This window comes from Lactuca serriola, chromosome 9 (assembly GCF_051521515.1).
Source record: "Lactuca serriola cultivar US96UC23 chromosome 9, Lser_US96UC23_V15, whole genome shotgun sequence".
NCBI classification, from domain to species: Eukaryota; Viridiplantae; Streptophyta; class Magnoliopsida; order Asterales; family Asteraceae; genus Lactuca; species Lactuca serriola.
The window spans coordinates 44,173,514-44,187,143 of record NC_136416.1 but is presented as its reverse complement, the minus strand read 5'-3'; the positions used below and the strand labels follow the sequence as shown (position 1 = coordinate 44,187,143).

Sequence of the window (13,630 nt, the reverse complement as noted above, 5' to 3'; positions counted from 1 at the left end):
ATTCATTAATTTTAAACCACTTATTATTAATAATAAGTTAAAAAAGACTTTTAAGAAACATTTAATATTATTATTAAAATGTGAAACATACACTAAATAATAAAGTGATAAGATAGACAATTTTCATTTCAAAAGAGACTTGCATGGATAATATGACATATCCATGTATTTTGATTTTATTATTTATAATTGTTTCTTATTAATTTTAAAACCCTTGTTATTATTAATAAGTGAAAGAAACTTTTAAAAAACACTTATTATTATAATTAAAATTTTAAACATATACTAAAATATAAAGTGATAAGATAGACAATTTGCATTTTAAAAAAGGCTTACATGGATAATATGACATATCCGTGATTTTTAATTAATTATTGTTTTGAAGCAACATGAACATACAAACATGTATACAATAGTTAATTAAATATTATATATATCACCTTCCATAACATATGATCGATAACATGAATCTAATATAATTTACATTAAAATTTCAACCACAACATACAATGATATTCTTAAAAGAATACTTAAATCAAGAAAATACAAAAAAGAATTAGTATATAACAAACTTACAAATTAAAAACTTCAACATAATAACATGGCTCGAATAATTGTTTAAAGCCATCAAACCAACACAAAAAACTTTAAACTTGTTTTCTTTGTGAATTTTGTATGTGATTTGTATTTGTGTGTCTACTCAAGAAGATTGAATTGTTTATTAAATATATTATATAAGTTATAAAACCTTTGAATTGTTAATCTTTATTAAGAGACTTTTGAGTGGTATTCATTAAAATAGGAGGTTTCAAATGCATGAGGTGTTTGCAAATTTTTATGGGGGTTTCAAATGCATGAGGTTCAAGGAAAAATGCTAGCTTTATAAGTATGTATGATATATATATATATATATATATATATATATATATATATATATATATAGATGTTGGTTCCTTTGAGATAAAAAAAAAGAGATTGTGAGATATGTGTATAACCGTTTGATGTGCTTATGTTTGTTTCTGAAACTATACGGTCGCATATTTGTAATTATATTGGTAAATTATTAAACTAACGCTGTTAATTTATGATTGTGGGGCTAATGTTGTAATTTTACAAAGATTGATATGAATTTTGCAGGCTACGATACTGTAACCGCCTATTTTTTTTCTTTTCTTTCTCGATCAAAGTCTCACTTCGAACTCTCAGGAAACCCTCTTTTTCTTTCTTTATCGTATTTTCCCCTGTTTTCGTTTCTTACCTGTTATTGAGAAGTCAGTAAATGTCTTCAGGAGATAAGGATTTCAAAAGAAACTATGTTTGAAAAAAATACAAAAATCAAAAAAATGTCGAATGCGGTAGAAGTGCTGTTATTTCCGAAGGTATAGTTAAAAAAATCATCTATGATTAGAAGTATAAATAAACATATAACTTAATGTTTGAAGTTATTTGTTGTAATCATAACTGATTTTTTGATTTTTCCAGTGTATTGAACATAACATTTAGTTATATGTTTATTTATACTTCTAATCATAGATGATTTTATACGTTTGTTTATAATCATTTGTAAATAGTAATGATAAATGTATTTTTATGTATCAAACATGAATATAAAGTTATTTTTGTAATCATAACTGATTTTGTGGTTCTTTTAAGTGGATGGTGTATAACATTTAATTAGTTGTATTTTTATTTATTGTGCTAATCATAAATGATTTTATACGTCTGTTTATAATCATTAGTGAATAGTAATGATAAATGTATTTTTATTTTTTTACTAACGCTATGTTTGTAATGAAAATTGTAGTTAAAAAAGGGAATGCAGATAGCTCAAGGAAGACACAGTCATCTTCCAAAAGAGAAAAGGAAAATGATGTGTCGCAAACACGTTCAAAGACATCCAAAAAAAAAACAGTTATCGAACAACCAAAAGTGAAGCTGAGGGTTAAGGTCAAAACTGTAAGTAAGAAACGTGAACTATCTGATGAAGATGATTCAGATTTTCAGAGTCGTCCTCGATCTTCAAAGAAAACAAAGAGAGAAACTAAAGTTCTGAAGAAAGATAAAAAAGCTGCTGTTATAAAAGAATTTCTTTCATTGAAGAATAGATGTTCACTCGGGTCATTGTTGGGTGTTATTCAAGTTTTAAGTAGAGAACATAAGGATTGTATTAGGGCTATGGTATTTGGGAGTTTGTTATGGATGAAGATGATTGACGTACCGTTGAAGATTGTTTATTATGTTCTTGATCATTTTAGTTTTGAATCTTTGAAGGTGGAGTTTGATAATTATGAAGTTAGTGTTGATAGTAAGTTTGTTCAAAAGATGTTAGGATTACCATCTGATGGCTCATTACTTTCAAACATGGATTACATTTTGGAGAATAATGAAGAGAGCTGTATGTTTGAGTGGAAGAAACAGTATGAAATTTTTTATAAATTGAGATTGAAACAACTAAAGAATGAACTTGTTCAAACTAGTGCTGCGGATGACAACTTCAGAATCAATTTTTTGGTTCTTTTTATTAATACTTTCTGTGAGTCTACAAGCATAGGTAAATGTAATCTGAATCCATTGTATTTAATCAAAAGAGATACTTATTTAAGTAGCATTGACTGGTGCGATTACATTGTGGATTGTTTGGTAAGGACGAAGAAGGTTTACAACCCAGAGAAAGAATCTTCTTTCTTTTATGAACCAGCAGCATACCTTATGGTACGTGAGTTATTTTTTGATATTTATTATTCTTTTTAGTTGTAAAAATATGTTTGTTTTTATAATAAATCATATATGATTTTATTACATATAATCATATATGATTATGTAGTGTAATTTTTGTTTAATTATATATTACACATCAAAATCATATATGATGTTATATATGTTATGATGTTATATATGTTTTTTTTGTAGTTGTTGTATGTGGATACTTTCAAGTTTGATCATTTGAAAGTCACACGTAAACGTCCAACTATTTTTTATTGGATGTCAGAGAATATAAGGTTTCTTGAGGATATTTTACAAGAGAGTGGAGGATTTGGATGTGGACATGTTAATGAAGCATATGTTGAAGAAGAATTTCAAGAATCTGAGTATAATGAGGAGGAATCTGGTGGTGATGAGGTTGAATCTGATGGTGAAGAGGATTTATGTGATGAGGATGGAGAAGATTTTGATGTTAATAAAGTTAGTGATGTGGAGGTAATTCTATAGTTTTATTCATTTATGATTTAATTAGTTTATTCATTTATGACTTTTTATGTTTAAGTATTTTAGTTGTAAGTATCTTTTTTCTTATGTAGGTGTATGAAAGTAAAATTTCATGTATGTATTAGAAGATGGAGGATTTGAAAAAGGATCGTGTTGTAAAGATAGATGAGGGAGTGTTGAAGTTTCCTCAAAGTCAAAATTTGAAAAATTGGAAATTATTATTTCCTGTTGAAGATTTAAGCACAGAAAGTTTTGATTTCCATTATGTTTCACAAAAATATAAAGAACCGATATTAACACGTGGTTTTGTTCAAGTTAATGATAAAGATTATGGGAATGATTTTCTTAATGATGATGAAAACGTTGAAGATTATGATCAAGGGAAATGTTCTGGTGGTCAGGGGGATGGAACTGGTCCACATGAGGGAAATATTAGTAAAAATCATGGTGAAGGTAAAGATGATGAACAAGGAAATGGAAGTGGATGTAATAAGGAAGAGGCCATGAATTTAAATTCTGTTGTCGAAAATATTACTAAGAGTGTGGGTCTAATTGATAGTCAGGAAGGTGTATCTTTTAGTCAATTTATTTGCGATCCAGTTGTTGAAAGTTTTCTTAAAACTTTGGATCAAGGTAGGTATATTTTATTATTATATATAATTCAATCATATATGATTTTAATTTTTTATATTTGAATTTTATAAGTACTGATGGTTGTTTAAATCAGAAACTCGTTGAAGATGATGTGAATTTGAATTTGACTGATATTGATGATGGTAAGTATTTATTTATATATTTTTAATACATAAAATATACATAAATATGTTATATAGGTGATTCATTTATGATTTTAATAATTTAGGGACTGTAAATTTGGGTGAGGATGATCATAAAAATAAAGATGGGGGTAATTGTTTATAATTATTGTTTATTCATATATAATTGTGTTTATAATTATTGTTTATTCATATATGATTTTTATAATTTTATTGGGCAGAAGATGTTGAAGATTGTTCAAATAAAAACAAGGATTCAAATGAGACTCGATTATTGAAAAATGATATTGTTCTAAGTTTTAGTCTTGGATTTAGTCAAGATTATGAAGGTTCCAAGAAGTCATCTCAAAGTCAAATTTCTTCTGAACGGATGACAAAGAAAAAGATTAAGGATATAGTTATTTTAGGAAAACCAAGTGCTGGTCCAGAGTGTGTTATACCAAATGTTGATGTTGTTGATGCTAGTCCAGTTTCTTTTGCACCCCCTTTAGGTACATTAGAAGGACCATCAAAACCTGTTTCTAGCAAACCTAAAGATATAAATGAAGAAGCAACATCAGTAGTGGATATCAAAGGAAAGAGACAAATGAAGTTTTCTTATGATTATAAGTCACCATTCAAGGAAAGGTTAATTGATTTTAAACCTAGTTTGACACAAGTAGAAAATGTTGGTTGTGAATGACTTTTCAGTCTTCAAGGAAATCCAGGGTAATTTTTTTAATATAATTTTTTATTTTTATAATTATAATTTTTTATTTTAAATAACATTTAATTAAATATATACAAGGATATTGTATTGCTTATGGAAACAGATGTTATTGGTTTTAGAGATAATTATGAAAGTCTTTTAAAAAAAACCCATTTGCATGTTAGTGTTCTTGATTCATGGTCTCGTATACTAAATCATCAAGAGAACTTCAGAGATGTTGTTAATTCTCCACTCAGATTGTTCATGAATTTTGACACTGTAAGTTTTTATTTTATTCTTTGCTTTTCATATGTTGATAATCATTAATAATTTTTTATGAAATATTTACATGTTATTATATAATCATTTATGATTTTTTTATATTACAAACTTTGTCATTTGAATATACTCATTTGAATGAAACTGCAAAATATAAAGTTTTCAAGGACAGCTTCTCTCGCAGTGTTTCTGGTGATAGAGACTTGAAGGTTTTGAAGGATGTTGATATGGTATATTTTTTTTATACATATATATATATATATATATATATATATATATATATATATATATAATATTTATAATATTATACATGTTGATGTTAGGTATTTTTCCCGGTTTTGAGGCATAAGCACATATATCTTATTGTTATGAATTTGAAGAAACGTGCTTTTGAGGTTATCGATAATGGTGCAGATGATGTTGATTTCGATGATAAGTATGGTGCAGTTTTAAACCTCTTGCAAGTTTCAAATTATATTTATTCTTTAGAATTGAAATCATATATGATATGTTTTATAATTATTATACTTATATTTTTTTTGACTTGAAATCATATATGATTTTCAGAAAAAGTCTTTTTTGAAGTATCTAAAAGAGATCGATCATATTAAAGCAAATGAAATGGCTGATAAAAATCTTACTCCAGTAAGATTGACAATGCCATGGAGGACAGTTTATAACAAAGTGGATTGCGGAGATTTTGCTATGAGACATATAGAGAGTTATTTTGGAGAAAAAGGTTCTAAATGGAAATGTAGTCTTCCAAAAAAAGGTGGTTCTCAAGAAAAAAATTTGGAAAGGTTGAGAATGAAATATACAACAACAATTTTAACTTCTGAGATTAATACAAAGCGTGATGATGTGTTGAAAGCAGCATATGCGTATCAAAAAGTTGATCAAAAGATTCGTGGTAAGCATTCATATGATGCTCAATGGAGTATAGAAAAAAGGCTGTCAATTTTTTTTGATTGAATATTTTCTTATTGATGATGTAATAAGAACAAGTTTGTTTATGTTGTGTATGTTATAGATATTGTGAAGAATGTTCGTTTTTATGATGATGGAAAACATGGTGATGGAAAACAAGTCAATATGTATTTTGGTGGATTTTATTATGTAAGTTTGTTTGTGTGAATTATGTTATTGAATGTTACTCATAAGTGATTATGTTATATTTTTATATGTAATTTATGTTTTTAGTATTGATTATATGTTGCTTATATGTAATCATTAGTGATTGTATAGATTATTTTTTTATGTTTTTGTAATCATAAATGATTATATTTGTTGTACAACACATTATAATATTTTATATTTTTTTCTTGATAACTGAGCTTATCTTTACTGCATGGAATACATCACCATGCAGAATCTTATCTTTGTAAGATTTTAGAGTTGTTTTTTAGTGTTTGTATTGAAGAATCTTTTCTTTATAAATGAAAAGTGATTTGTATAACCATATATTGTATTTTTGATAAGTGACTATGTTTGTATAAAGGGGGTAGCCTCGTGCTACCACTTATATTTCTTCAAATATGAGTCTTTATACTTCCAAATGGTTAGTTTTGTTTATTAATTTCTTCATTTTTTATATATCACCATTATTTATTTATGATCTAAACAACTTCCATTTTGTTTCAGGTAAAATATGGAGTCTATAAGTCTAAAAGAACTAATTTTGCTGTATCTAATAACATGTTCCCCATTTTTTTCAAGATTGTTGTTCTTTTATTTGTAGCTAGATTTTCATACAGATTGTAGCTGACTCCAAGAACGCCTTTTCCACCATTACTTAAAAAGTTTATATTCATTGAACATATCAGATCTTTACTAGATGTCTTTGAAGTAGAGGAATGTTTTTTATTTAAAGAATATTTATTTTTAATGAACACCATTTCTCTACATCAGATATGTAGTAAAGATTTGTTATGTTCAATGGAGATAATCTTTCTAAGTAATGGTTGAAGAGTTCTTGGAGTCAATTACAATCTGTATGAAAATCTAGCTAGGAATACGAAGAACAAGAATCTTGGAAAATGGGGAACGTGATATTTGAGAGTTGTGAAATTGTTTGTTATTGAAGATTTTATCATGTTTGATGTTATTCTATGATGATGAATATTGTTATCTTTAGATTTTTTATGAGCAGTGTTGTATATTTGTTAGGAACGATGTTGTTAAATATGGTTATATGTAATGGTTAGATGTTTTTTTATGTGTAATCATATTTTTAATCACTTATGATTAAACAAAATATATGAAGTAGTATAACATAATATTTTATGATTATACATATGAATATTGCATATGGTTATGTGTAATGATTACATGTATTGAATAATAGTTATATGTAATCTTAAATGCTTGTAGTAACATTTAATAAAAGTTTAATCATGAATGAATATATTATCAAATCAAAGAAAGAATTATCAAAGTTGATTAAATCTAGTAGACAAAATCATAGTAAATTCTGTTTTATAAAAAGAGTAAAGTGTACTAAACAAAAAGTATATTATTTTGAAAAAAAAAATTATGACTTATTTATTACTGATTAAAGCAGTAAATATCTATGTAGCTTTTGATGATTGTTTTGCTGCAAGTTTGATTGGGCATCTCCGCAAGTTATGAGGAGCCGTTTCTCCACATCCTGAGCATCTTCTTGTTTGCTTGTTTGAATTTTCATACGCTATTTCTGCTGCACTTTGAATTCTACTTTTCTTTCCGCATCCTTTATTGCTTTGAACATTTGGAACATTGATATCAATGTCTTTTGGAATAGATATGCCCATAAGCTTTCCTACCTCTTCAACATCTGTCCTATTCTTCTGCAATTCATTTGTTGGATCATTTTCATATTCCTTCAGCATGCTTTCTATTTTCTTAACAAACAAATCCATTTTTTCTTTATTTTTTCTTACGTATTCCAAACATGCTTCAAAGTTGTAGTATGCTTGATTGACATATTTGTTAATTTCATTGTCTCCTATATCATATACATGTCTACCAAAATTATAATGCCTTGATATCACATCCTTTCTCCAACGATTCTTAATGTACTGTTCATGTATCTCCTTAATTCCATGTTTCATGAGTATGTTGAATGCATGTCTGCACAAAGTCCGAAAGTGGTTGAAGTGTTCACAAGTACATTTTACATCATTGGTTGGAAGTTTTATTTCTACCTGTTCAAAAGCGGTTAAAGCATTAAGTGTTTTATAATCATAACTGAATATTTTTTTTTATATTATGTGTTGATTCAACAAAATTTATAATAAGAATATATTACCTCAAATTCTGCTTTTAGATCACTGTTTTTGTTTAGTTATTCCACTTTGTATAACTCTCATCCATTTTTTGTTCCAAGATGTTCGTATTGGCAATACCAGGAACCTTTAAAGATTTCTTTCTGTACTTCATAAAACAATGTACTTGTATAAACTTTTGCAGCATGTTTTTTATTGGTCGTGGTGAAATAAATTTATATACCGCCTTCTTTGTTTGATGATCAAGCTCATGTTGTGTATTTCTTTGTTTTTGAATCGCTGTGTCATAGTTCATCATGAAATGTAAAAGTAAATTTCTAGATTAAGAGTAAGTGTTGAAGAAGGAATTCATGCTTTCTGATCTTGAAGTGGTTTTCATCAATCCAGACATTCTTGTGTCACTGAAGTATGCAGGTATCCATTTGTCACGTAATTCAAACATATCGTTGAACCATCTTTGTCTTCCAGATTGAATTCATTAATAATCAAATCCCACTTCTTTTCAAATTCATCAGGTTTTATATGCATGTTCCAAACTAGCTTGTTAAATCTTTTCTTGAAGTCTTTGTTTTTAAATAAATCGCCAGTAACCTATGAATGAACAACTTTGCTTATATAAGTATAAATTATATACCTATTTGGATATATCATATATGAGTAATCATATATGATTGATCATATATGATTACTGTAATGTAGGACATATCATGTATGATTAATCATATATCATATATGTACTGTAATCATATATGATTAATCATATATCATATATGTAATGTAATCATATATGATTAATCATATATCATATATGTATGATTATAATCATACATATATGATTATATAATCATATATACTGTATCATCATAATCATAGTATGATATATGATAACTTATATTATTATAACCATATATGATTAATCATATATGATTACTGTAATGTAGAATATATCATGTATGATTAATCATATATCATATATGTACTGTAATCATATATGATTAATCATATATGATATATGAATAATCATATATGATTACTATAACTTATATTATTATAATCATATGTGATTAATCATATATAATCATATTACTAAAATACTTAACTATATATCATTATATCAATCATATATGATTAAGTATTTTAATAATATGACTATATAATCATATATGATTATATACATATACTGTATTATCATATTACATACTATGTAATCATATATGTTTATACAGTAAGTATGGTATCTGATATTCATATTATTAGAATAGTTAATCATATATGATTAATGATATATGGTTATATAGTATGATATCTGATAAGTCATATATGAATCATCTGTCATAATACTATATAATCATATATGATTATATAATGTATTTTTATTATACCTTTGCTTGCAGTTTTTTCATTATGTGCCACATGCATAGTCTGTGTCTTGAATTTGGTAAGACAGATTCCATTGCTTGTTTTATTTCTGCATCTTGATCAGTTAGAACATTTTTTGGTGCTTTCCGTTCATGAGCTCTAAGAAAATCTATAAGCATCCATTTATACGACTCAATTGTCTCTCTACTCAGCAACCCAGCACCAACAGTAATTGATTTCTTGTGGTGGTCAACTGCTGTCAATGGAACAGATACCATTTTATACCTATATAAAGAAAATGTGTTTAGTACAATCATATTTTATTAATAGTATGTTTGAATTTATATACATTAACTTACTTGTGTGTTCTAAAAGTTGCATCAAAAGATATAACTTCTCCAAACTCTGCATAAAAAGCCTTTTCTCTTTCATCTTCCCAAAACATAGCAACCAATAGATCTCCATCACGTAGGAACTCAAATGAATAATTTGGGTAATGATCTCTACGATCATTCATTTTGTTTTTCATTATTTGAGCATCCTTGTAACATAAGATTCTATTTACTCCTCTCCTCAAGTTTTTGTAGTCTGTTACCTTTGCCCTTACATATTCATATCCTCTTTTCAAAACTGCTCGTATTTTGTGAGCCATTGTGGGACCAATTTTAGCTTTTGATGCACGTACTACAAACTCTTTTTCAGAATATTACATCTTTCTTTCCTTTTTTGTATAAGGTCTTTCCTCAATACTTTCAAGTGGGTGGTTGTGCATTTCAAAGAATTTCTTAACTTTGTAATTTGTTGTTCCATAAACATTTTCAAATATAATCTTTGCTGTACACCCAATAATTATCTTGTTTGAATTTGGTACCTCTTGACAGAACTTGTAGCCAACGTATCACAAGGTTTTGGTTTATCCTTGCCACCCCTATTGCATATAACATATTTTTCTTTTATTATTTGGCTATCGTATTTTGATTGGCTACTCAGTCTTGTATGAAAACCTGCCATTTCTGCATAATCCGTATACATTTTTACTGCCAAATTTAGTGATTTGAAAACACTGTTTACAACTGGTACAAATTCTGTAGAGACATCTGGTTTATATTCAGATTCTTCAATTATGTTACTGCCATATGATTCATTTGTTGAATTGGAACTTTCACCTGATAAAAGAAGGGAATGAAAATTATGTTATTATATAATTTTATGTTGTAATAATCATATGTGATTAACGATATGTATTTATATTTTAGTATAAAAAATCATATATGATTTTAGATATTAATATAGTATTAGATGTTAAATCATATTTATTTGTACATTGTATTATATGATTGATCATATAATATACTGTGTAATCATAAATGATTATACGTATTAATTTATAAATAATCATACTTGATATTGTTTAATCATGTATGATTAATCATATATATTTGTAGTTTGTAATATATGATTTATCATATTTTATGATGTATAATCATATATAATTATTCATCCAAATATAATATTAATATAGATTTCAATTTGAAAACATATATGATAAATCATAGTTACAAACTATAAATACATATGATTAATCATAGATATGAAAAGTCATATATGATTATTCATCCTTATATGATTAAATCACATATTGTATTGTATAATCATATATGATTTTTCATAATTTGTATTGTATAATAAAAGAATAAGAATGAAGTGTAGAAACTGTAATGTAATATGTAGTATTAAAACAAATTAGTTGTACCTTCAATACGAATCGTATTTTGAAGTTCTTCAGAAGTGAAAGAAATTGAATCGATTTGTTCGTCGTTACGAGATGAATTGATTTCAGCTATAATAGTATCAGTTGCGATCGACTTGTCAATTTCTTTTGGATTTGACATCATTTATGAAAATTGATTTTGATTCAATTTTCAAATGCTTTGTTTATGATTGCGAGATGCTTGTTTCTTCGATTTTAGGATTGTATCTCGTATTTATAAGGATATGAACTAATGCTCTGTTTCGATCGTTTTTTTAGTTGAAGATTGCGATTAATTTAATAACAGATTCAGTAAAAATATGATCTTTTTTATTTTATTGAATAATTGTTGAAGATTGGATGATATGATTACGTGACTGATACTGAAAATCGATGATTTAGCCATATGATGATTTTTAGAGAAGGAAAGTGTCTGCTTTCTGAACATTAATTTGAAGTTTACTGTTATACCCCTTAATTATTTAACAGTTGGCGTTAAGTTCCATTAGCTGGTATTTAATCTCCCAATCTCTAATATTTTATTAATCTCAAGGAAACCATCCCCTATATATATATATATATATATATATATATATATATATATATATATATATATATATATGAGCTAGGTTCAAATGTTTTTAGCAACTATTGTGTGCATGAGTGCACCAATAGGAATTTAGGAATAATTAATCATTAAATAAATTAAAAAGGGTAAATTAGTAAATCATGACTCTAAATTTATGGTAATTGAGATAAATGGGGGATTTGATTTTAAATTCACCAAAATAAAAGGAGGAAGAACGACCTGCCTTCATCTTCTACTCCGCTTCTTCATAACCCAACCCTAAATCATGAAAGTCATCGGACACCACGACCACCACAGGCACAATAAACCCTAAAATCACCATCTGATTATGAAGATTCTAAGTTCAAACGATTCTGAAGATTGACTTGTAATCAGAATGAAGGAGATGATGAAGCATAAGATGATGAATAGGTTTCACAAGCGCAATTCCTCTTCAGCATCGTATGTTGATTTTAAATCAGGCGAAAAACTCGATTTCAAGTTCTCTACCCTTCAAGCTCTTCAGGTATATCTCTTTCGTTTTTCATACACACAACTATTATCTTTTCATCTTTGTCACTTTAGATGGATTGTCAAACGATTCTTCAATTGGTGTTGTTTAATTTGGATTTTGTTCTTTTTTTATTTGTGATTGAAAGCCAAGCCACACTCACAGTACATAGAAATCTTCACTTGGTGGATGTTTGTTTTTTTTTATACTTGGAGCTTTGATTCTTTATTATCTATATATGTTGCACGAAAGGTGTTTGTGGAAATGCCTAAAAGAGAATGTATTCTGTCAAAACTCTTAGAATGTCTATTATTCTGACAGAATTCGATTTCAATCTCTCCTTATTTGTCAAGATAGGAAAAGTAAAAAAACATTGCAAGATAGGAAAAATGAAATACATTCTGTTAGCATCTGGCCATTTGGTATGTATTCTGTCAAAACTCTTAGAATGTATATTATTCTAACAGAATTCGATTTCAATTTCCTTATTTGTTAAGATAGGAAAAGTAAAAAATATTGCAAGATAGGAAAAATGAAATACATTCTGTTAGAATATGCTATTATTCTCTATTATATAGTTTCTATTAAATAAGTAATGCCTGTATTTTTTCAGAATTTATTTGTATAAATGCATTCTGTTAGAATGTCTTTGAGAATGTTTGTTAACAACAAGTACATTAGCTTCACTGGTAATACTAACGAACAATGCATCTTATTCTTTCAGAATGGCTTGAAAAAGGAATTCAATATTGATCATACAAGAGAAAGATTTGGAATCGAGTTCAACAACAAGTATATTTTGCGAAGAATTACATTCTTACGATGATATATCACATTTTCATCATAGTTTAAATCAAGTGCATTATTTGTACCATTGATGAAGATCATGTGTATTTGCTTAATATATATTTAAGAATGTTATTTCTTAATATTTTTATTTATTTTTGATGATATTCTGTTAAAATATGTATAGCTATATTAAATCGTATAAGACTATTAGTTTGTAAGAATATGTATGATTTTGTATTCACATTCTAATGTATATGAAGAATATATGTTGAATTATTAAATCAGGTTACTTATAAAAAATATATGCATTGGAAATATATTCCGCAAGAATAAAATCGAAAATATATTTACTAATTAATGTTTAACATTCTGACAGAATAAAATCGGATTTTTAAATTTGAATTAATTTAAAATATTCAGATTTTAAAAAATAAAGGAAT

At 26.9% G+C, this 13,630-nt stretch overlaps 1 protein-coding gene across 1 annotated transcript; it reads right to left on the bottom strand.

The window, feature by feature from the left end:
- Positions 1-7,517: 7,517 nt before the first annotated feature.
- LOC145075640 (uncharacterized) lies at positions 7,518-11,467 on the bottom strand. The gene is made up of 7 exons (XM_079021805.1): positions 11,326-11,467; positions 10,577-10,738; positions 9,932-10,265; positions 9,596-9,857; positions 8,603-8,804; positions 8,437-8,492; positions 7,518-8,132 (listed from the first exon to the last, which is right to left on the bottom strand). The coding sequence occupies exons 1-7, from the start codon at positions 11,465-11,467 to the stop codon at positions 7,518-7,520; spliced, it is 1,773 nt and encodes a 590-aa protein (XP_078877931.1).
- Between the last annotated feature and the right edge of the window lie 2,163 nt (positions 11,468-13,630).